General features: G+C 47.5%; 1 protein-coding gene and 2 long non-coding RNA genes across 6 annotated transcripts; 1 reads left to right on the forward strand and 2 right to left on the reverse strand.

Annotated features, from left to right (window-relative positions):
• Positions 1–2,622: 2,622 nt before the first annotated feature.
• LOC101762688 (myb-related protein P) lies at positions 2,623–5,920 on the reverse strand. The gene is made up of 3 exons (XM_004982471.3): positions 5,053–5,920; positions 4,208–4,946; positions 2,623–3,214 (listed from the first exon to the last, which is right to left on the reverse strand). Exons 1-3 carry the CDS (start codon positions 5,434–5,436, stop codon positions 2,940–2,942), a joined length of 1,398 nt encoding a protein of 465 aa, XP_004982528.1. The 5' UTR covers positions 5,437–5,920; the 3' UTR covers positions 2,623–2,939.
• A 6,584-nt stretch (positions 5,921–12,504) lies between these two features.
• On the forward strand, positions 12,505–23,750 carry LOC105913623. Of its 4 annotated transcripts, none has more exons than XR_001163055.2 (3): positions 12,505–13,059; positions 13,937–14,521; positions 22,335–23,731. It is a non-coding gene; the product is annotated as an uncharacterized LOC105913623 (long non-coding RNA). The 4 variants fall into 4 exon arrangements; XR_002675781.1 differs by lacking the exon at positions 13,937–14,521 and adding an exon at positions 21,187–21,410 and having other exon boundaries at positions 12,509–13,059; XR_002675780.1 differs by lacking the exon at positions 13,937–14,521 and having other exon boundaries at positions 12,512–13,059; positions 22,328–23,731.
• LOC101763097 lies at positions 15,436–18,154 on the reverse strand. Its single transcript, XR_002675782.1, has 2 exons — positions 17,648–18,154; positions 15,436–17,560 (listed from the first exon to the last, which is right to left on the reverse strand). It is a non-coding gene; the product is annotated as an uncharacterized LOC101763097 (long non-coding RNA).
• Positions 23,751–25,289: the final 1,539 nt, after the last annotated feature.

The following is a 25,289-nucleotide window of genomic DNA, read 5'->3' on the forward strand; positions in this document are numbered from 1 at the left end:
AGTCTCGTCGGATGGAATTTTTTTATTTTAATCGTTTTTAATCTAATAAAAAAAATATAAATATTAAAAATAGTTCATACTAAATTAAAATTTTAAGTAGTAGTTTTTTTGGTCGTGTCATGCTGCCGCTGGCTGGTATGGATGGCCGGTCGCGCCAAGGTATTTGGCGCGCGTGACCGGACCTAATCGATCTTTTTCTTGGGCTTGTGCACAATTACTCAAGCAGAGCTTCTCGATGGGCGATGGCCACAAGAAGGTTCAGGAAGAAGGACGATGGCGGAGGCTGCCTGCCAACCAGGACTGCCCCATGACTCTCGTCGCTGCTGCTCTTCATACCGGTGGAATTTCGCTTCCTCCATACTAGAGCTAGTACCACTACACACAGGGCATTAATTCCCTTATACTCCTATGTACAAAGATAGAGTATACTCTCAGAAAAAAAAGGGGGAAATAGGACTCATAAAAAAGGAAAAACTAAAGATGCAGGACCCGTAGAGCGTAGACTAGCTAGGAGCCTCCTACTTTGCTAGCGCCTATCATCAGTGCAATACTAGTAGCGGAATAGAGAAGCTGCGCGGCCTATCCGCGCATGGTGGTGGCGCGGCCAAGGGCGTGGCCACCACCCAATCGCTCGGCTAGCTCGGAGGATGTCATCCAGATCGCCCCCCAGCCCCCGAGCCGACCGCGCGTCCCCCCGCCCGGCGGCGCACGTCTCGTTGCCTACTAGATGATGTGTATGCTGCGCGCGGCGGCGGCGCTGACGCACCACCTCACGTCGTCACCACACGCCCAAACGTGTCGCCCGTGCAACGAGGCTGCTGGCGCGAAAAGGGCGGGAGGTCGTTTGGGCTGGGGTCGCGCGCGCACGTCACGCATGTCCTGTCACCCTAACCGATCGGAGGGGAGCCACCCGCGGCCGCTGCGTCACCGCCGGCACCAGCCCAGCCTCGTCGGGCGTCAGCAGCCGTGCGCCAGGCCAGGGCGTGCACGAATTAAACGATAGCAGAGCTGTTTTTGTCCCTTTCCAGCGGTGACCCCCCGGACGCTCCGATCGTTCACGCGCCGGGCTGGCATCCTCTCTAGTCTCTCATTCGGAGCATCACACATGATCCTCGAATTCCAACATGGACCGGTTCTCTCCTCTCAGAAAGATCGCAAAAATCTACACGTCTGTTGCCGTTGATGTTGTTATTAGAAGCACGCATTTTTGTCGACAACTAAACACTTTTTACCTTTTTTTTTACTTTCACAAAAAAACACACTTGTAGCGTGTCGGATCCGTTTACAATCTCATCGAAATCACATTCAACTTTACGTTTGCTTCTAGCAGTCATTCAGTCAATAACGGACAAGCTAGAATGATTACATCGCTTGCCTTTTAGAATACCTCTTTTTTTTAAAAAAAAACGCCTAAAATGATGCAAGGACTGAGAAAAAAAAACGCATTCAACCGATCACATTCTTCAAAAACCCAAGTTAAGCTGAGGGCGAGGCCCATTTCCTGGTCCGGTTCTCTTTCAGGATACAACCGTTAAGAAGCTTCTTTTACCCAAAGGCACGCACGTACGGTAAAGAAAAAGCGAGGAAACAAAGAACAAGATCATGCCCGGAACAGAGGAGCAAGGAGTCACGACAAGAGGTGCCACTCCTGGGGAGCAACTTATGGCACAAAGCAAGGAGCAAAGAGTGGGCAACACGTATTTAGCATGGATAGGCCGGAGCCTGTTCATGCCATCCAACCGCTCCATATTCTTCGATCGATTTGTGCTTCGTGGGAGACCTGGGACAACCAAAACACCTTTGGCATGGCTCGTGTTAATTTCATGATGGACTTATGGCCATTGCCCGGGACTGCTACGATTTTGTTTGGTGCAATATATTACTTCTAGTAATTCTAGAATAACTGCTTTTCAATCTATGCTACTAGAAATAGTTGATGTGTTTCAAATTAAAGCACACCAGCATTAGAGGAAAGTGCAGTTCTAGAACATATAGTTTCTTTGAATTTGCAGACAAACTAGTGTGTGAGTATGTTTGTAAACAATTTAAGCATATATAATTGCAGCAGACCACAGCAGAATAAGCACAAACTGTCTTGGAAAAGGCTTTCTCCACACGGATGTGCAATGTCCCAAGTCGATAAGGATCATGATTAGTGTCCCCATTCTCCTATCGTAAGGAAGGTAGGTCCTACTGGGATGGCCCTATTTCCTTGTATCTGATCCTGTATACGTAGTTTCAGCTCTCAATTCCTGCATTGCCTACGAGGCAGCACCTACAAACCTTCAGGCCTAGTTCAGGACGCAGGAATTTCAGATTAATGCATCTCGATATCTTGAAAATTTGATACTAGGGCAATTTTGATTTCTTGGGATCAGATTTCCCTAGCTGGAGAAGCAACTAGTCACAATCTCTGAAAGTTTCAGGTGGCAGTAGGGGACCCCCTGTCTCCAAAACACATGGATCACAACCTGCACATAATATTCCCTTGTCAGGCTCCCATTTCTGGGCAAGTCACCTGATGTAGCCACTGCCTAGTGCCTACACCCAATGGGACCATACTCTTTCGACAGAGCATGCGAGCAACGATAGATCACGAATTCCAGTAAAACATCAAGGGAATCTATCTTCAAAATCTACCATTCATGATGACAAACAAATGGGAAACATACATTACTAGACGCTGACGCAAGTTCGGTTTGGATTGCGCAGCTGAGATTGAGTTGGTGACCAACCAGCATAGTCTTCAAGAAAACAGAACACAAACAGATTTGTCCATGATGCTTGGCATCTGACAGCATCAACATCAACAAAGGTTCAGAATGGGACTCTCTCCTTAAGGAGTTCTTAGAATCATCGGATGTCTTAAGCACAGCCACTCGATCGATGGTCTGACATGGCCGCGTCGATGGATCCTGCTCCTGCAGTTGCTGCAATCATCAGCAGATCCTGGACATGTTGCTCCACTGGCAGACGCCGTCGAGGCCCCAGTCCTGGTCCGACGAGCCGCCGCCACCGGCGACCGGCAGGTCCACGCCGAGGTCGACGGTGGACGGGTCCTGGTCGTCGCTGCTGTGCTGCGAGGTCGAGCTGGAGTGGTTGGGCGCAGCTGCCGGCGGCACCTGCACGGTCTCCGGCGCGTTGAGCGTCGGGATCATCAGGTCGAACAGCGTCTCCATGTCGTCAACCCTATGCTGGCCGCCCGATTTGTTCTCTGCAATTGAAATGAAATTAATGATAGAGTCTTTTTAGATAAAAATTCATGACGCAGAATGCAGAACAGAGTGACAGAGTTGTGTAGCACAAATTATCAAAGCTCAATTTGCTTCGTGAAAGTTTATATCTGCACCAAAGTACGCACATTCATACACAGAGAGGATAGATTAGTTCTGATTTGATTCTATTCTTCACTGAACATGAGAACCTATATCTCTAGTTAATGTTTCACTGAACATGAGAACCTATATCTCTAGTTAATGTCCAGAAAATATTCTTAGATATGATCATCCTGATTATGTTAAACTTGTGCAGAATATGACACAGCAATGTGACGTGCTGTTATGGAAGCTAGCAATCAATCATAGAAGCACGAAAAAGGAAGCATATTGCATTTGATTAGGTAAATGACAGATAAAGTGGTAGATGGAGTGAGAAAAGGAAGAAAAGGGAAATAAAGGTGTTAAAGCACTTGGCAAGATAAGGCAAAGTAATCATGGCACAAGATCAAAGGCAGTCACTGTCTTGCAAGGACAAAAAGAAAGCCCTCTGTAGACTGTACCCGCAGAAGCTTCTCTAACCTTAAAACTATCAAAAAGGAAAAAAAAACGAGCAAGATTCCAAACAGTGTGCTGTCCATGATTCTGATTTTGCCCAGATCCTAAAATAGTTTATTCCATCAGAATTACTTTCACCAAGGCACATTCATCCCTATCACTGCCAAAGTAAGTGAAATCTGATTAACCAGATGGTGACACTATGCTAAGAATTTGTCTCCTTTAGCTTTTTCAAGAAGTTGGTGGCACTTCGCTAGAGAAAACAAATGGGGATTTTGGAAGCACGAACGAAAAAGGTTCACGCTAATCTGCCAATTCACATCATAATCATGAGCATTTGTTCTCTTATACAGCAAAGCAACAAATCGAACTCCGAGTGCATCCAAAAAAGGCAAGGCGTGGGAGATGCTTCACACACGGCATGCACTACTCACCTCTGCCACCATGCCGCTCCAGGACAGCGCCGCTGCCGCCGCCGGGGCGCGCGGCGTCTCCGTTCGCCGGGGCCAGCGCCGGCGGGTCGACCTTGATGGCGTCGTGCAGCTCCTGCAGCATCTTCTCCAGGCTCGCCGCGTTCTGGTGCTGATCCGGCAGCGCCGCACCGCCGCCTAAGCCGGCGGCGGCGGCCGAGGTCGGCGGCATCGCCTGGCCGAATTGGTTTGAAGGGAGCTCCACTCTGGGGCCAGGGGACGGCGAGAGCGGCGCTAGCCTGCTCTGCTGGTCGGCGCCGCGCACGCCGTAGCCGAGGGACAGGTCCGGCGTGACGGGGTGCAGCGGCCCGGTCGGCGTCGACGGCGACACGGGCGACGAGTGCGCGAGCTGGAAGTACTGGGCGTTCCGCGCGAACGGCTTCGCCCACGGGGACGAAGGCGCAGAGAACGGCGTCGGGGAGAGGAACTGCACCGTCTGGCTCGTCGCGGCGAGCTGGCGAGCCAGGTCGAGCGGCGCCGGCCGGGAGCTGGTGTACCCGGCCGCGGCGGCGGCGGCGTCCAGCGCGCCCTGGACATTGACCGCCGTCCCCGATAGCGGCGAGAGCTCGTCGTAACGGCGGCGCTTGGCGAGCGCGAGCTGGAGCTGCACCTCCGGCGGGTACACGGGCAGGCCGGCGCGCTGGCGGCGCTTGGTCCTCGTGTTCCAGTAGTTCTTGATCTCGTTGTCCGTCCTCCCCGGCAGCTGCACCGACCAGAGAAGAGGCACACGCAGCACCATCAGTGTCACATCAAGAAGTCGCAATAAATTAATCATCAGGGCGAAGAGGAGGATAGTGTGCTCTGCTTACATGCGCGGCCATGCGCGCCCACTTGTTGCCGAGCTGCGCGTGGAGCTGGGCGATGAGGAGCTCCTCGTCGGGGGAGAAGGAGCCCTTCTTGAGGTTGGGGCGGAGGTGGTTGGTCCAGCGGAGGCGGCAGCTCTTGCCGCAGCGGAGGAGGCCGGTCAGTCGCTGCACGGCGTTCCAGTTCCCCTCGCCGTGGCGCCGGACGTGGTCCACGAGCATGGCGTCCTCCGCCGTGGTCCAGGGCCCCTTCTTCAGCACCACCGGCGCCGCCGCCTCCTCCTCCTGCTCCTGTTCCGCCGCCGCCTCCTCGCCAGCATGGCCATCCGCCGTCTTCTCCTCCTCCTCCTCGGGTGACGATGTCAACGCCGCGCCGGGGCTCCTCTCCATGGGCGAGGCCTCGGCGGCGCCGGGGAAGGGTCGAGGAGGGAGGGGAGACAGAGGCACGGCTGTGTGCCTGTGTGGGGGGCCTGGGGGGAAGAAGGTGTGCAAGCGGAGATTTAAGGGAAAAGTTGCTAAAAATGGAGGCCGACGAGCTGGCGTTTTCGGTTTGTGTGGTTTGCAAGTGGTTTTTGCAGGCGAGTTCAGTGAGGGGCTACGGTGGCGTTTTCATATTTGTTGGCACTTTCACCTTTTGGCTCTCCAAAAGGGGCTATATATGGGCTGCATAGATTGGAGCATCTGATGCCTGGGGTTTTTGGTGCAATGCTTACGTTTTTGGTGTATGTGGGCGAGGATTGGACCGGGAGCGCCGAAACAGATATGGTGTGGGGATCGGAGGAGAATGATTAGGGGTTGAATGGTGCATGGTAGTGCCTGCATACTGGGGCTCTAGGAGAGACGGGGAGAACGAGGTGTGGGAGGCGATGAGAGGGCGAAAGATGGTGGGCAAAAATCTTGACAGTAAATTTGTAATAAAATGGTTCCAAATACACCAATCGCCTTTGTGCTGTTCCTGCATCTGAACTGTTGATTCGAGTGAAATTTGTTACGCAACATCCATGGAGGAAGAAATTTGTTATGCAACATCCATGGAGGACAATGACCGAAAATTAGCATTGCAACTCTGCTGGAAGAAACGGGATGCTTTGCACTACCACTTTAGTGCAGTGTCCTGTTAGTAACATGTTCGAGTAAGGCGTAAGGGTGAGCTGCAATCAAGAAGAAAGTGTTTTTCTATATGCTTTTGACTATCAACTATGTCTTTGCAATCCCAGTGAGAGTAATGGAGCATGTTTCTTGCAATCCTAGTGAGAGTAACGGAGCTGTATGTAATATTCCAAAAATTTGAAATATTATATTGAGTGAAATTTTTAAAAATTTAAAACTTTATTTGAATTGTGTGCTTATTTGAAAAATAGAAAGCAAATGCTATTAATTAAATTCCAATTTAAATTCAACTTGTGTGGATTGAATTTGGTTCTTCTTGAATTTTATTTGGATCTCAAATTCGAGTGTGTTTTGAATTTTGAATCAAATTCAAAATTCAAACTAAATACAAATAAAAACAGAAAGCAAACTAACCTAAACTAACCTACCAGGCCGGCCGCAGCCCACCGGCCTAGCCCACTAATTTCCTCGCCCTCACCCGCCTGCGGCCCAGCAACCGATCCGGCCCAGCTAGCTCAGCCAGCCCGCCCGCTCGCCGTCGCCTCCCTTCCTCTCTTTCTCTCACTGCCAGCCAACCCCGCATGCCCGGCTGGCACTATGCCGCCTTTGTCAACCCCCGCGGCACGCGCTCGGCGAGTGAGCGCTCGCCAGCCGCGCTGGAGCGCACTATCGCGCCCGCGCGCACTTCCGGAGCCTTCCACCGTGGGGAAAGGACCAAGCTACCCCCAGCGCCGCACCCTAAACCCTAGCACGGAGCCGTTCGATGGCCGCCACGCCATGCCGGGCGCGCCCGCTGAGAATTGACGGCGCCCGACAATGGTGCGTGCCGCACGAAACCCTAGCCTGACCGCGGCTTATAAATAGACCCGCCCGGCACCCTCGTCCGCTCATCCCAAGCTCAGTCCTTCTCCCTATCGCTGCCGCCAGAGAGGGAAGGAAGGAAAGCAGAGAGGAGGAGAAGGGAGAAGGGGGAAGAGGAGAAGGGGAAAGAGGAGAAGAGAAGGAGGAGAGGAGAGGAGGAGCAGGCCGTCGCTAAGGAGCTCGAGTAGCCTTTGTCGCCGCCATCGCCGAGGAGTCGGAGCCGCTGCTGCCGCTGCCGTCACCAGAAGCCGAAGTAGGGGAGGCCGCCTCCGCGCCGCAAGTCCACCCCACGCCGGCGTATCTACTTCTCCGTCCCTCGGTGAGCCTTGTCACCACCACCTTGACCCTGCCTGTCTGGCCGTCGAGCCACTACTCTTGCTGCTTGTTTGGCCTTCGTGCTGCTGTGGTTGCCGCCGCCGCCGTCCGATGCCGCCGTGCGCGCGCCGCGGCCCTGGAATTCCAAGATGCCGCACACGTAGCTAGCTGTGCCGCGGCCGGGGTTAACCCCATGACAGCGTCGTGCACACGCGCCTGCACTTGCTGCCTCGCCTGCACTTGCTGCCTCGCCTGCTGCCTCACGTCGCAGCCCCGCCGCTCGGCGCTGCTTCACGCCGAACCGCGCGGCCATTTTCCCGCCACGCGCCAGACCATGACGCGCTGCGATGTTGCGCCGTGTTGTGGCGTCGTGGGCGCGGTCGCTCGCGCCGCAGCCCATCACCGTGAGCCCGCCACCACGACGTCATGCGCCCCGCCGCAGCCAGTCACCACGCACTCCATGCGCGGCCACACGCGCGTGATGCACGGGATCTAGCTGGCACACCGGATCCTGGGGCTGACCCGAGCGGCCACGTGTGCACCATGTGGGTGCCACGTGGCAGTGCCACGTAAGTATAGTTGGCCATTTGGCCCGTGGCCCCTGGGCTGGCCCACGGCATGGCATTTTGGCCCGGTCCAAGCCCGGCCCGGCATGGCGGCCTTGCAGGCCGGGCCGGGGCTGCTGCCTCAGCCCGTGGGCTGGCCCGGCACAGCCTGGCCCATTTGGCCCGTGAACCAGTAACGTGCCGGCACGGCCTGTTTAGGCCTGTTAGGCCTATTTCGGCCCAGCTAAGAGGCCAGCAATAAAACCTACAGCCTCCCCCGCTTCCTTCACTCCCTAGGCTCCCAGCCGCCTCCCTGAGCTCCCTCCTCGGCTCCTCCACTTCCCAGCCGCCTCCGGCCTCCTCGGCTCCCTCGCTTCCTCCCCCTCTACTTCCTAGCCCCTTCGGCCTCCGCCTCCTCCCACGCGACCGCGCCCCTCCACCGTCGGTCTCGGCCGCTTCCCCTGTGCCCCTCCGCCGCCTCTTCCTGCGGCCTCCCCGGCCGCCTCCCCGCGCCCCTTCGCCGCCTCCTCCTGTGGCTCTTCTCCGCCGCCTTCCCGACCGCCGGAACCCTCGCCCCTCCGCCGCCTCCTTGCGTGGCCCTCCGTCGCCGCCCCCCGGCCGCCGGGAACCGCGGCCCTTCGCCTCCTCCTCCCGTGGCCCTCCGCCGCATCCTTCCAGGTCGCCGGGAACCGCGCCCCTCCGCCTCCTCCTCCCGTGGCCCTCCGCCGCATCCTTCCCGGTCGCCGGGAACCGCGCCCCTCCGCCTCCTCCTCCCGTGGCCCTCCTCCATCGCCTTCTCGGTCGCCGGGAACCACACCCCTCCGCCGTCTCGTGAGGCAGAGGATGAATCTGGTGGTGGCCTTGCCGATTTGGGGTTTGGTGGTGATTTTGGTGGTGATTTTGGCATGCTTTGGTGGTGGATTTGGGGAAAATTTGGGGGAAATGCAGGCTGCGGTAGTGCGGTGGGGATTGAGGAAAAGGAGGAGCCGGAGCCGTGCCGCGGGCTGGCACAAGCATGGCCAGGCCGCTATGGCCCGCCGGGCCAGGGCCGGCATGACCTGCCTAAGAAGGCAGCAGGCTGGGCCTGGGCCGCTCCTTCGACACGTGGGCCGGCCCTGCTTGGCACGATTATTGTGCGGGCCTAAACAGGCCGGCCTAATCGGGCTCATGCCAGGCTAGGCCGGGCCGCCCGTTTGGCCATCTATACACGTAAGACAGGAAAGGCACGTGGCACGACAAGGCATAGGCTAGGCCCACTCGTGGGGCCCACTGACTAATAATGGGGCCCACTGACCCATGGGGTCCACCTGTTGACCGGTGGGATCCAGTTGACCGTTGACCGGGTCAATGTTGACGTCAGCAGACACGTGGGGCACAACCAGGAGTTGACACGTGTCACCTTAATAAAATATTTTCTAAAATTAATTAAATAATTAAATAAATTCTTTAATCCTTAAAATTTCATAACTAATTCATTTTAACTCTGAAAAATATGATTTTTTAACTAGTTGCATTAAATTCGTAAAATCAAGCCCGTACTGTTTGTAGCTAGTTTGGTGTTATTTGGATCTTATAAATTTAGGTTTCTTGGAGTTTTTACCTAGATGTAATGCCGTTTAATTTACTTTATGTTGTATCTCGTTCTGTTCAGACCCGAGCTACGACTCAGAAGACCCTCAAGACCTCGACTACGCCGAGGAAGATCCCAACAACTACGGACAAGGTGTCATATCACTCCCAATCATATAGATCCTATGCATGCTTAGCTGCTAGCACTTTATTTATGATGCTTGATGATGGTGGATTGCATAGCCAATATTTTAAGCCATGCCTTGATAATTGTTTACCATGTTTCCCTTGCTACCTATTTTTGGACTAGCTACAGACCCTAGCTAGTCCACCATTCATATATCCATATACATACTTTTGAGTTATGGATGGACATATGCCATGGTTTTGGTGATGGAATTTCTTGAACACTCTCTCGTGTGTTTTGGGTGAGTGTGACTCCTTAATGTGTTTTGGCGGGAGCGAGCCATGGTTGGTACTTAGGAGTGCCTTGCCAGGAGAGGACGTTGTGAACTCTCTCTACCCCTTGTACTTGTGGCGGGTACCTTATTTGTTACTGAGGAGCAGGTGACATGCTTGCTTCAGCACATACTTGTGGAGTAGAGTGCTCGCTCTCAGCCCCTTAAGGACCAAGTCATTTTACCACCAGTCACAACATCTATTTTCGTACATAACGCTCGCTTACGTTATGGGCGGGGTTTCGGTCCGCAACTAGTGGTGGATAGTGCTCAGCCTGTAGGAGGATTGGAGGATTAGCGTAAGGAGTTCAAGTCGTTGACCTACTCTGACCAGACTGCACTCCGGCATGGGTAGGTTTCACAGCTTCGAGGTCCTCACTGGTGACGGCATGCCCTACAGCTGAGGACGGTTCCAGACTCGAGAAAACAGGAGAGACCTATCCACCTACTAGGGCTCCGGCTATTAGGTGGGGTTGGGACGGGTCGCTACTTTTCAGGTTCCATCCGTGCGGGTACAGTTGTACAACCTCTGCAGAGTGTATAAAGCTATAGCTATAGTCCGTATCTATTGGTTATGGACAATGATGTTGACTACCGCTACTTCTGACTAGACTGTGCTTATTCTTCTACCTTCCCTTTTTGAGATAGGCCGGCATTTGTCGTTCAGATGTGAGGGAAGTGAGCTCTCACATCGCCTAGTGTGTCGAGTACTGGATTCTTGGGTGAAGGATCTGGTGTTTTGTACCAACTTCCTTGATTGAGGTGTTGACCTCGGAGATGGTGATACTTTGCTACTTCCTTGATTGCTGCTACTGCTACTGCATAAACCCCTACGGTCATATATAGGTTTACTCATGCATATAGTATAATTCTCCTATTTTCTTGGCTTGTTACTTTTAGGAGTTGATATTGCCTACCTATTTCTCGGGTAGATGGTGGCTTTTCAGGATCAGAGTCCGACTACGACTTCGACAACGACGGATGGGAAGACTAGGGATGATCCTTCACTCGAGTCGCCTCTAGAGATGGTGTTTGCCATAGCCTATATTTCCACTGCGTAGATGTTTTACCTTTCTTGATTCAGTCCTGATGGACCTGTACCGGCATGAGCCGAAGAGATGTACTCGATACTTATGATATTTATGATATTTGTACTCTGTTGTTATTCTATATTTCGGCGTGGTATGGATTTGTACTACCTAAGACAGGGATTCACACGTGATAGCCTTTCTAGGACTATCACGGAGGTGCGTAGGCTTGAAATCTCAGAAATGAGAATTCGGGTCATTTCACTGTAGGTGAAACAAATGAGTGCATATAGCTAATTCTACTGTAACCAAATAAGCGAAGATTAAATTTTGCTAAGCATGCAAGAATCCAAGACTAACACTTTATGTCTGCACTATTGTTCAATAATCATTACACATTAGAGGCAACTAAACAACTGGAGAGCCCTGCCAATCCCCTCACGTGTATAGTTGTCCATTCGGGCCATCCGCAAGGCTCGTTATTTTTCATGCTGAGCCTGGCCCATCACGACGGTCATGTCGTGCCGTGCCGTGCCAGCCCACGGGCCGCACCGGCAGCCAAGCACGTGCTCGCAAGGTCTTTGTTGTGCCGGGCCGGCCCACGGCCGCTTCGAGCCATCACGAGGCACTATGGGCCCTCACTACCTGCTCCATGTGTTGTGCCTGTGCGCCACTGCAGGCTCCAGTTGAGCCGCGGTCTCCTCCTAGGCGCTGCCACCGTCGCGCCCCCGCGCCGCTGCCGCTGCCGAGCCCCTCGCCGCCCCCATCCCCCGCACCGCCACCGCCGCTTCCCGCAGCTGGCCCTGCTCGATGGAGGCGTCGTGCTCCCTACGCAGCCCCTCGAGCTTCCCGCGCTGCCGCTCAAGCTTCGCGCCGCCACCGATCGGCCATGTGCCGCCGTGGCCAGCTCCTCGTACTACTGCTTTGGCTCCATGCAGTCGGCCCCTTGCGTCGCCACTGCCGCCGCTTCCCACAACCGATCCTGTCACCGCCGCCACTGCTGCCCACGGCCGGACCACACCGCTGCTCCCGCTCCCCGCTGCTCCCGCTCCCCGCTGCGGCTCTCCGCACTGCCGTCGCTGCTCCCCGGCTAGCCCCACGCCGCTGCCCGCCGCTCTCAGTCTTACCGCCTAGATCTCGTGGGGGGAGCCGGAGACCGGAGCCCAGGTCCCCAGAGGAGACCGGAGCCCAGGGAGGGAGTGACGACGACAGCTGGCAAGAGGTGACGAGGCCGCAGGGAGGGGAGGCGCCGTGCGGAGTGCGGTGGGGGTAGAGGGCGGCAGGGCGCCAGATGAGAGAGCCAAGAGGAAGGTGACGGTGGGGTCTGGGGAACTAAGGGAGAAGGAGGACCGGATGGCTACCGGGCCGCCATCGTGCTGTTGGTAAGTTTCGTGCTAGGCTGTGCCGCCTATCGGGCCGAGGCACCGGCTCACACCCGGCACGAGCCATCAGGCCGGGCCAGCCCGAGCCTGAAGAGTTACGGGCCGGGCGGGCCGGGCTGGGCTGGGGACGGAGCAAAGAAAGGGGACTTCGTGCTGGGCTGTCGCGCTGCATGAACATCTATACTCACCTGCTTTATCTTCCTCTGTCTTCCTCTACCCGACCCCCTCCCACCTCTCATCTAGGGACGATGACACATCTAGCACCGACCACTGCCCCGCCCCGCCGCCAGCTTCCCCTCACCGGCGTCGCCCCCAACAGCGGCGAGGACCGCTCTTATCCTTCCCTTCCCCTCTACCCTCTCCTTCCACGCCCCCACTGTAGTCGGATCTGAGCTGGCTCCGATCCCCCGCCGTCTCTCCCGGATCCGGCGGCCCCAACGCTACTGGAGCCACCCACGCGATCGCCATCGCCGTAAACAATTGTGGTCACGATACCCCTACCATTGGCCCTCCCCGACCGGCCTCCACCACCGTGCCGGGTAGCGCCTCGCCGTTCCATCGACACACTGCCACCACCACCAGTCCTGCAGACTCCCCAGCAATCCCTTTAAACCCGGCAGGCACCAATCCCCTTCCAACCCCAAACCCCCCCAAACCCTAACCTGAACCCAAAATCCTATCCCAAACTGGAGCTCACTAGATAAGACGAGGTGCACAACAGAGGAGGGGGTCGCTGCAATTGAAGGTGTGTGATTTGTTACTTCCTCGTCTGGGTTTAATTTGTTACTGCTCTCTTTTTTCATGTGTTTTTTTTGTCTTCCAACACTCCTTTCTGTTCCTTGTATGTTGCAAATCGGTAGGGCTCTCGGATAAGCTAAAATCGAGAACCCTCTCAATTTAGATTTTGTGATACACGTTTAAAGGTTTTCTTTAAGCATGAAAAATTATAATTTATTTTATCATGAGATACAATATAAGGTGTATGTGGGTGATGATTGGACTGGGAGATGGAGGAGAGTGGGGAGTGTTGAAACAGATATGGTGTGGGAATCGGAAAAGAATGATTAGGGGTTGAATGGTGCATGGTAGTGCCTGCTTGCCATACTACTATACTAGGACTCTAGGAGATAGAGGGGGAGAATGAAGTGCGGGAGTTGAGGAGTGGGCGAAAGATGGTATGCACAAATTGTGATAGTAAATTTATAATAAAATGGTTCCGAATATACCAGTGGTGTTTGTGTTCATGCATCCAAACAGTTGATTGAAGTGAAACATGTTATGCAACTTTCTCCAGTTTGTGACCAATTCAAAGGTGTTCGACATCTCCGGCCATATAAGGCTTCAAACGGTGCAATCTTCAAACTGGCTTCTTAGTAACATGTACGAGTAAGTCTTAAGGGTGAGCTACTATTAAGAAGAAAGTGTTTTTTTAATATGCATTTGACTATCAACTATGTCTCTTGCAATTCCTGAGAGAGTAATGGAGCTTTAGGTGAAGCAAATGACTGCATAGCTAATTCAAATATAACCATATAAACTTAGATTAAATTTTGCTATGCATGAAAGAATCCGAGGCTTACTTTATGTCCTCACTATTGTTCAATAATCTATACACATTGTAGGCAACTAGGGAGAGTGGGCTGTCCTGATAACGATTGGTGCAGAGCCCCGCCGCCGGCTCTCCCGTGCTTTATCTTTATAAGGTGTCCACAGCTGCACGAAAAAAAGAAAACAAAAAAGATAAAAGCCTCTCGTCTTCTTCTTCCTGACCCCCCGCTCCTCTCATCTTCTCCATCCGTGCGAGGCATGGTAGTGCATCTATCCCTGACCACCAGCTAGACCACGCCCCCCTGCAGTCAGACCCGAGCTTCCCTGCCTCCAATCTCCCGCCGTCCCTCCCGGCCTTGGGGGGCCATCATTGCCGGATCCGCCACCCACGCGACCGCCACCAACACACCGAGCCTCCCCAACCTGCCTCCTCTAACTTGTGGTGGGTGGTGGCTCGCTGTCCCGTCCACCACTGTCACTTCGGCAGCCTCCACGACCATCCTTTTAAGCCCGACAGCCACCAATCCCCTACCCAACCCGAAACCCCCAAACCCTAATATGAACCCAAATCCTAACCCAATTCGGAGCTCGCATGAGAAGACGAGGTGCACGCCGGAGATAGAAGATCGCTGGAGTAGAGGAGGTCGCCGGAGTTGGAGGTGCTCGATTTGTTACTTCCTCGTTTACTTCTCTCTTTTTTTTTCCTTTTTTTGTCTTCCAATGCCCCTTTCTCTTCCTCGTATGTTACAAATTGGGAGGGCTCACGTGATATACTAAAAATCAAGAGTCCTCTTGATTTAGCTTTTGCAATACACATTTAAAGGTTTTCTGTAAGCATCCTTTTATTTCATTATGAGGTACAACATCTCAACCTAAGGTCTTGCTATATAGGAAGAAACAGAGTAGACCGTCAGTGACGTATAATCTACTCTCTCCATCCCAAATATAATGCAATTCTAGTTTTATTCTAAGTTAAACTATCACAAGTTCGATAAAGTTTATAAGGAAGGGTACCAACTTTTATGATACAAAATAGGTTATGAAAGTACATTTCATAACAAATCTTGTGATACTTATTGTTTGTTAGGACAAAATTAGAATTATTTCACTTTTTTGGGGACGGAGGTAGTAACAATTAGTGGATTATAGTTCTTAATTACCCATCACTAATGCATCAATTTGTGCTCTCACACAAATTAGAAATTTTAGGAGACATAAGCACTAGAACTCTGTAGAAACAATCCACAAACAAGTTCTATTATCAAATAATTTCTAATACCAAATGAAAAAGGCATCTTGTCGGTTTCATTGGGTTCATTTTTATTTTTTGACTTAAAATCTCAGAAATTTTAGATAATTTTTTTTTCATCTGGCTATTGTATCATCCATTGCACACAGGCTTTATTCTTACATCAGAATGGGGGAACACCAATAAAATGTAAAGACTACACAGGTCATCAATTTTTTAACTAACTAGATCAAACACATCCAGACCACAACTGCAAATGCATGATAATTGCACTGTTTATCAAACATGGTGAACACAGAATTATGAATGATTCAGATTCATACTGAGTTCAATAGAAGCATATTAACCATCAATATGTAGCAACAGACATGGCTTAATACTAGTTTAAATTGAAACATCAACCATCAAATGTGAAGCAGCAATGACTTAATACTAGTTTAACTATTACAGATAATTATTTTTGCTGGTAGTAACAGCACACTAAGAAATAGAACAAAACAACACCATAAGTGTTGGTAAAATTTTATTTTGATATCTTCTGCAATTTGTTTCTTTAGTCCACATCCTGATCATCTGTTGGCTCCTCTTTAATCCTCAATTGTGGGGGCCTTCCTGTTGAACGGTTGATAGTCCTTGAGTTGGTTGCTTCTTTGCCTTTAGCCTTCCTGCTTCTGATGTTTTCTTCTTCCGGCTCATATGGCGAATCTGAGCCAGAGGTGTCACCATCTTGTGCTAGCATAAAGCACAAACAAATTAGTTGTCAGAGCAAGTAAGCGGAAAATACAACACATGATGCATTGATCTCTATTTGTTTGGATGGAAACATGCATGCTGTTGATTAACATTATATCTCTATTTGTTAGTTGCATAATATATTAAATGATCTCATGTGCATGTTGCCTAGCTATTTACATATACGTAAATGGATTGTTGCTCCATACCCTTTCTCAGGTTAGTCAAGCTTGTGTTGGATGCATCTAATCTATAATATGTACTTTGAGGTCATAGCTAATCATTAAAGAAAAAAAAACATGGAACAACGAAGCCTAAAATGTGAAAATTGGTCCACTTAAACCATAAAGCTATATACTAACACAAGGTAAGTGGCTTAAAAATGACACCATGATGATTGAATAGAGTACATATGTATGCATCAATTCTTAAACATTATTTGACTTCTAGGCCACTTAGTAGATGAGTGAAAAGTGGGAATCCCTTAACCCCTATTGATGGAAATTAGCTACCTTAATAAAGAAACAATCCTAAGAGTTACAGTAAATATATATGCATGCATAGTCTAATTCACTTAGTGTGTTATTTATTGCTATGTATATCAATAATATGTAAAAGAATTTATAGTTCCGAAGACTGGTGGAAAATTCATAGAACCAAAAGGAAATCATGTAACAATAGCATACTCTATTCGATGTCAAGCAGCTATTATTATATTTCATTTTTGGAGTACGTTGGTATAGAATTATACATACATAGCTAAGCCTATGCATGTTTGCAAATTTGTAGAACAAAAAGAAAGTAGTATAAAACCAAGAGGAGTGCACACATGTATAAAATTATGAGAATAACGACAAGTGCAGGAACTTACGGTTGTTTATAATTTGATCATACTCTATTTGTGGTGTCCCTCTAGGTCGGGATGATCTTGTGGCCTTCGCATAAGGTGTCTCATTTATTATCAGTCTACTACGCAAACTTTCGTGCTGCCAAAAAAAAAATTAATCAATTATTTTGAGGGACCTCTGGAATGTCATAAAGCTGCTACTCCCTCAAGTCCAGACTCAAATACTTGATGTTGAGGACCAAGACCTGTCTCCAATGTATAGCTTTGACCACTCTAATTTCTACTGTAATATTCTAATAAAACTAAAAGATTATGATATAGTAGAATATTTTCAAAACTAAATATTGTATAAGATTTTTATTCAAAGCTTGGAATTGTTAGATGAAACCTTATTTGAAACAGAAAGTGTTCATGACTAGAGAGAGTATATAGCAATCTAGCAAGGAATTGCCACGCAACATGACCATAAAATTAATGATATCTAGTTAATAAAATTGATTCCAATTCAGTTTTAATCCATCCATAATACATTGGAAAAACTTATGAAACAAATATGATTCCTATTTGAAGCTAGAAAATAAAGCAAATAAGTAGTTCTAAATCAGGTGGCAAAAAATAAATTCTCACTATGTTTAGTGTTTTTCCATGATGATGTGAAGAATGCAAGTAACTAGGGAATAGTGAACATTTATCCAGATAACAAAACATCAAGAGAACAATTACCAAATCTGCAGACTTGTCAAAAGAGTACAGGTCATGAACACTTATCCTTTGAATAAAAGCACGCTTGGAAATTTTTCCGGTTTCTACGAAGCATAGTGCAGATTTCAGCGTACGGAATGTGTAGGAGCTAGCAGGATCCGTGTAATACTGCATGATAAGGAAAATAGTGATTTTGAAATCAAACTATACCCTTTTAACCAATGATGAAAATTCATGAACCATAATATTTATTACCGGATCTCTCCTGATGAGTCCTTCCTTTGTCTTTCTAAATACTAGCTCTTTTACCCATCCTTCTGGCAATCCACTTGGGTGAAAGTCCACTATTGCAAGTAGCTGCAAATGTGCCAAAAGAGTACATAGGAAAGAAAATCAATCATTCAAGGATGTGATGTGTTCTTCGAGTAAGAAGTTCAAGCAAGAGGCACACATTAGCTTCAGAACTGGTGTTACATTGTCCATTTGTATCACACTTTGAGACCGTTGCCTCATTGATATACAGAAGAACATCTTGTTTTGATAGCAGTCGCACTCCAGTCTTTGGGTAAACATAAAACTGCAAAGGAATCATATTAAAGGTCAATAATAGGTGTCAACCTGTACTTAAATCATTACTAGCACGCAAAGCTCTTTGCACTTGATGTTCATATTTCCATTATTAGTTATGAGTCCTAAAGGCAACATATAGCTTTCTTTATAGCAAGTTAATTGGTTTAAAACTGAAATAATGGGTAGGAATATACAGTAGACAAGTTTACTTTAAGTACCATAGTGTATTCGGCAAATTGAATAAATACCATCCCCACCCCTAACATGCAGTATATAAAAGGTCTTAGATTATTCTTTTCTAAATAAAAAATATATTGAAGTTCAAAAGTATGACACTAAAATGCGTTCATACAATGGCAATCTTTGTGTCCATCATACAATTGATATCATGACCTTAAGAAAATTGCCTATTTAGTAGCAATAACTCATACAAGATCAAAAGGATTTTTAATGACAGATTCATAACATATGCTCCAACTCTGGGTCCAATTACTCATAATTTAGCTAATCCAAATGCCTATATCATAGATCCATTAAGAGAAGTTCATTTTCCTATTAACTGGTAAATTCCACATCTTAGAGCTTGGAAGTAACCTTTTCAAATGTAGCAACTCAGATCCAAATAAAGGAACATTCAAATAATACACATATTTCTCCTGTTGCAATTAATTAATACACTAGACCATCCCAATAATACACATATTTCTCTTGTTGAAATTAATTAATGCACTAGACCATTCCAATAATACACATAGATAATATTAATTGACATGCAAAGGTACCAAGTAATAACCAAATTCATCGCGTTTACCTTGTACATCTTGTCCATCTTCTCCCCACCGGCTCTGATCTCCATCACCCACCCCTTTGGAAGCCATTTGTGTTCTTTCTGGGATGCGAACATAACAAACTTACATAAACAAATATAGAAACATGTCTAAAATAAAAACTTGACGCATCAAAGATGTAGCTATGCACCTGAAAGGTGTTTTCTGCACCACTTTCCTTTGATTCCAGTATACGCTCATCTGTTTGAGAAAAAAGGTAGTCCAACACCTCTGACTTCATGTTGAATGTGTAACCCGATATTGGAGAAGTGTAATACTGCATAAGAATTAGTTGAAAAGCATGAAAAAAATCCACAGATCTCCGTAAGGAATAGTTGAAAAGCTTGACCCCCCCCCCCTCCCGGTCCCCAACAAGATCTCCGTAGCAAAAAAGATGCGGTTGAGTATAGAACAATCCATAAAGCATAATTATTTGTTGAGTCGCTGATCTAACATGACCTAAATTTTGAGATAAGACTTACCCGATTAATGGTACCATCTTCCCCACGGTAGACTTCCATGATCCATCCATCAGGGAGCCAATCTGGGGGCTTCGATAAAGCTTCAATATTCTTTTCCTCCTCAATCAAAGCAATCTGATGCTTTGCCTTATCCTCGTCACCCATGCTTTTTAGGCTTTGGCCAAACTCTTCCTACCTATGCGTGCCCCTGATTCAGATCTGGCGAAGGATGGGGTATTTATATTGATTAAGGTAACAGTGGGTACTAGCTGTCTTCGACCACAGTTGGAAATTGTGTGATTGTTTGATAATGAACAGCTCAAAGATTCTTTTTTCAAATCTGACATATAGCATAATATCTAACTCATTTAATGTTGCAGATACAATTTGAAGTGTAATTTACTCTGTTAATACATGCAATGTAAAATAGGAAGGTAGCGAGATACCACGTGTTTTGCGAGCCTCTAAGGTAAGTCAGTGGACGACAACTCATAATGCTAGCTGGCATTCCGTGTACATATCTATACTACAAAGTATACTATGTAGCCAATACCTAAGGAAATAATCAATAACCTTTCTGTTTACAGCCTAAGAATTCATACAACTTGATCTCACAGGATTTGCTATGCTAGCAAGCATTCCGTGACTGACACAACACTCCTTGCTCGTGAATCACCGCCGGTTGCACAGACCAATCACCACGGAAGTATCCTGCCAAACCAATGATCGATTTCGAACCCCCATCATGCAGCATACATGATAAAGAGGGGGAGTCGGCTCCCTCATGAGGCCAACATTCTCGCGAGGGCTAATGCTCCACCCCACACTCCTGTGTTCCGATCTCTCACATGCCCTGAAGCCCATAGGAAGACTGCCACCATCAACACCACACAAGCCACTGCACTGAGCAGGCACGGGTCTTCGCTCCTTAGTTTCTAGGTGTTCTACTCCGACTCTAGCCAATGGTGATGATCTACTCCGATCCTTAGTTTCTAGGTGTTCTAGTGTGTGAATTAGTGATCCATTTATGGTTTTATTCAAGTATTTACTCACACCTGGGATATTGTCCTCTATGGTGCAGCCGATGTTCGTTAGCGTGATCGTGTTGCTTGAGTTCAGGCCATCTAAAGTAGTACCCATGGTAGTAGTACCCACCTCAAATCAGCCCAAATAGCTCTACTTCAGTTCAATTCACGCTGGCCACCCCGCTTAGTTTAATTGCTGTATCCGCCTCCTGGAGGCTCACACATATATCTCCCCTAGTCTGTGGCCCAACTCTGCTTGACTGCTAGGATAAAAGAAAATCTGGTTGACTGCTATCTGAACCAAATGAGATTTGAATGCCTCTGCTCACTGATGTTCACTTCACTACCATCCTAGCATACAACATCCAATGGCTCCCATATCAATGTCATTCTCAGGTTGACTGCTATCTAAACCAGAGAAGATTGGATTGTCTTGTAGACTGCCGTCCTAGCATACACCATCCTATGGCCCCATATCAATGCCATTCTCATCTTGATTTTACTGGAGTGGAGCTGGAGGTACGTAGTTGAGCAGAGAGCACCTAGACCTTGGTCAGCCATCTGCTCCACAACTCTGGCTCACCAGGCTGAATGAGATCTTGAAAAGGGTGACAAAAAAGGGTAGTTCTTGATCAGCAGGAAAGCCGGTACTCAGAATGTATATAGACCGGTCTAGAAAAATGTATATAAACCTTCTAACATTGTAGGATTAGCAAGCATGACAACCAGCTAAACATTTAGGTATGTATCGCTAAGTGTCCATCGATCATCATTTAACAATGACTTTGGATTTGTTCCGCACGGCCATAAACCTCTCACGGTGTAGAGGCTGGATGCTTTTATTCCATTATCCAAAAGTAAAAGAATTGTTCTGCGAATTCATGTTCCCCAGTAATCTGCTTGACTAACAGAGGCGAGGCAATGGGCTGGAAGTTAGGGTTTCAGGCTTTTATTAGCTAATAGGCCGAAGGCAGAGAGACATCGGGCCAAGCATTGCTGACCTCCGAGAAACAGATGAGGTGGCAGTCAGCAACACATGAAGACACGGGGAAGCCGCTTGCTAGTCTGGCATGTTTCATGCTCAAGAATTGGACGAGGCAAGAAAGCCATCAGTTTGTGGAACCTGGCAAGGAAGGTATACTTGCACGCAAACTTTCACTACTAGAAATATGAGCATTCGTCCTTGACGTTAGTACCGGACGGCTTTTCGTCTGGTACTAACGCGCAAAAGTAGTACTGGGTAGAAATTTTCGGTCCTCAGAGGCCTTTTAGTACCGGGCGATAACACCAACCGATGCTAGGTGTTATGACCCGGTACTAAAAGGCCTGGACTATTTAGTATCAGGCGATAACACCAGTACCCCGTGGAGTACCATTTAGTACCGGTCAATAACACCAACTGGTACTAAATCGGGTGGTGTTATTGCCCGGTACTAAAGGCCTCTCCACGGTTTACTTCAAAAGGAAAGTATATTTTACTCAGTCACATGTGCTATGTAGGTGAGATGGTGAGATGGTAAGGAAGGTTCGTGTGAGCCTTGAGGTCGTGGGTTTGAATCCCACGAACCGCGCACGCGCATATTATGTGTGAAATTTGCGTGACCTCCGGCTGTTCATCAATTTACCGACTGGTACTAATGGTGCATTTAGTACTGGACATTTTGACCTGGTATTAAATGGCGTGGCATTTAGTACCAAACAAGCGATACCGGTCAGGCGCCTGATACTAAAGGGGGTTACTGACAAGTACTAAAGGTCGATTCTCCAATAGTGTTTTGTTCTAATTTGTGTAGGGAAGTGTCTACGCAGTTGGAACTCTCTTGCTTGTTACTCTCAAAAAAAATTTGGAACTCTCTTGCTTGTTACTCTCAAAAAAAATTTGAAAGTTTGGAACTCTTGTTTCATCACAGCAATAAGGAACCAAGACTGATGCAGATCATCGTTAATGTTATATCTTGTACATCAAAGAAATAACATTATTGTTTAGACCCTGACGATTTGAAGATCATAAAGTTATTCTCTTATTTTGTGTTTGGTGCTGGTGCTATGGAGGTTTCAGGTGCATGAGGGGCACTTCGGAGTGCAGTAAGGGCAGTTGGCTTTGCATTCTTCTGGTGTGAGGAAACATCTTTGCTGATCTGGCAGTTGGTTCTCGCAACAATAGCAGAGCTCAAACAAGCCAGGCAAACAATGCAATTTCCGGTCAGTGCAAAACTGCATTGTTAACTTGCTCTCATCTAATGAGCTGGAGTTGGCTGCAGTAGCATTAGTAGTCATGCTGGTAAAACTGTTCGTGTAGCTCCTTGCAGCTGTAGCATCGAGTAGCCGAGGAGGATGACCTATCAATTGCATATCATGTCAGTAGATATGTCTTGACAAGCTTAGGTTAGCCAGGTGAGAAAAAAAAGTTTATGTAGACTCACATTCTGCAGGCAATGCAAGACATCCCAAAACCACAAGAAACAATATGGTAATCATGTACGTGAGACCAACACCGCCGCTCTCTCATCTTGGAACTTATTTTACTTACTGGTCACAATATCTGAATTGTATATGATTGTCAGCAATGCCTCGAATTTGATATTTATACAGAGAGGCTGGTCCTCATAGTTGAGCTTGAGGTAAGTCCATGGGGGCAAATGGGATCTGCAACTATGAAATTGAGGTGTTTGTTATTCTGATTGTAGAAAACAAAACGGTCAACATTTATAAATAGCTATCTTATGTGATTTATTAGTGGATTCACTGGATACATATCCAATAAGATCTACTATATACAGTCCCTCATGATTTAGCAAAATTAATTTGATTCATTGCTGACATGATTTTTAGGATCACTTTGCTTGGTGCCAAAAAAAAGGAATTTTTTTCACCACATATCAGTATTATACAGGATTGATTGAGGGCTAATATTACACATTTCTCACTTGAGTAAACAATTAAAACAATCCTTGTATGTACTCCTAACAGTTCATTTTATATTATATTCCAGGTACCTGGAAACCTTTTACTCAAGATACATGTTTAGGTGTCACTAAAGGAAGATTCAGGCTTAATTTGAGTGATTAGGCCGAAAGCAGAGCGACATCAGACCCAGCGTGCTCGCCTCGTGGGAATGTCTGTTGACTGCTGTACTATAATACACATCATCCGGCACCCAAATCAATGTCAGTCTCAGGTTGACTGCTATCTGAATCAAAGGAGGTTGGAATGTCTGTTTGGCTGCCGTCCTAGCATACACCATCCAATGGCTCCATATCAATGTCATTCTCATCTTGATTTTATTGGAGCTGAGGTAGTAGTCGAGCAGAGAGGACCTAAACCTTGTTATTACTCAAAAAAATTTAAAAGTTAGGAACTCTTGTTTCATCACAGCATTAAGGAACCAAGACTGATGCAGATCATCATTAAAATTGTATCTTGTACATCAAAGCAATAACATTATTGTTTAGATCCTGAGGATTTGAATATCCTATATCATGAAGTATATATTCTATGATTTTGCGTTTGGTGCTGGTGCTATCGAGGTTTCAGGCGCACTTCGGAGTGCAGTAAGGGCAGTTGGCTTTGCATTCTTCCGGTCTGAGGAAACATCTTTGCCGATCTGGCAGTTGGTTCTCGCAACAAGAGCAGAGCTCAAATTCACCAGGCAAACAATGCAATTTCCGCTCGGTGCAAAATTGCATTGTTAACTTGCTCTCATCTAATGAGCTGGAGTTGGCTGCAGTAGCAGTAGTACCACTCATGTTGGTCAAACTGTTCGGGTAGCTCCTCCTTGCAGCTGTAGCATCGAGTATCCGAGAACGACCTATCAATTGCATATCATGAAAAAAATGCATATCATGTCATCAGAAATAAAATATGTCTTGACAAGCTTAGGTTAGCCAGATGAGAAAAAAGAGTTTATGTAGACTCACATTGTGCAGGCAATGCAAGACATCCAAAAACTACAAGAAACAATATGGTGATCATGTACGTGAGACCAACACTGCCACTCTCTCATACCTGGGTACCGTACCGAGCCACCTCCGACGCGCGGCCTGGCGCCCTCCTTCCCCGCGTGACCGAGCGCCCTGTCCCTCGGCTGTCTGTGCTCCTTTTTTTTCGCAGGCGCCCTGTCCATTCATTTTTTATTCGCGCATGTGGACAGTGCTGCATGGTGCATGGAACATGGACTGCCGATCTTCATTTTTCAACATCCACCGCTCGTAGCCTCGTGCATCATATCGGTGACTTACTAAAAACAGATAATTTACAATTTTAGTCGGAACTAGTACGTGACATGAGGTCCATTTAATTTAATTTCTTTTCCTCAAAATACAGTACAACATAAGCATTCACGTTCACATGCAGGCAAATGTTGCGTCAACCAAAATCTCAGTGTTTATGATCCAACTACTGAATATTTTCATTTGTTGTTTCAACAGTGCTACGTCATCTAGTACTAGTTGAACACAATGATTTTATATCTGCCATTTTATCTCAGTCGTGGTCTTAAGACACCAGTTTGGTATTTGAGAAAAATGATTTTTTTTCTGACAAATGGTTTATCATCTGTTCTTTGGTAGTAATTAAATAATGACACATCAATGTATAAAACAACCGGAACGGAGTAGATTGAACTCAGTATTTTAGTCCAAACTGGAGATATTTTCTGTTGCCCACCTTGTGGGTCCAGTACGAATTTTTTGACACATTTGTACTAATAATAAAAGAGAAGAATTCAGTTTGTATGATCCAAACTGACCGAGCTTTAGATTGAACTGTATTCTCACGTTTCTTTAAGCAAAATGTTAATCATATCAAAGGGCCTTTCAGGTCCGACTTATCGTTCTTTACGAACTGAAATGGCAGCCAGTCGAGTAAATATTCATCATATTTCGTTTAAAAAATTCTCGTTTTAAATATTCATCGTATGCGAGTGTTTGTGATAAATCAATCTGGCAAATCAATCATATGCGATGTGTCTCATTTTCACGCCACAGAAAATCTTTCATAAAGAAAAATAGGAATA

The sequence above is a fragment of the Setaria italica genome, chromosome IX, assembly GCF_000263155.2.
Source record: "Setaria italica strain Yugu1 chromosome IX, Setaria_italica_v2.0, whole genome shotgun sequence".
In the NCBI taxonomy this organism is placed as follows: Eukaryota; Viridiplantae; Streptophyta; class Magnoliopsida; order Poales; family Poaceae; genus Setaria; species Setaria italica.

Excerpts from the sequence above, each read along its gene's own strand:
- LOC101762688 (XM_004982471.3), bottom strand. The coding sequence starts at position 5,436 with ATGGAGAGGAGCCCCGGCGCGGCGTTGACATCGTCACCCGAGGAGGAG. Across the intron at positions 4,947-5,052 it reads GGGCGCGCATGGCCGCGCAT|CTGCCGGGGAGGACGGACAA; the intron begins GTAAGCAGAGCA and ends TGGTCGGTGCAG. Across the intron at positions 3,215-4,207 it reads GGAGCGGCATGGTGGCAGAG|AGAACAAATCGGGCGGCCAG; the intron begins GTGAGTAGTGCA and ends TTTCAATTGCAG.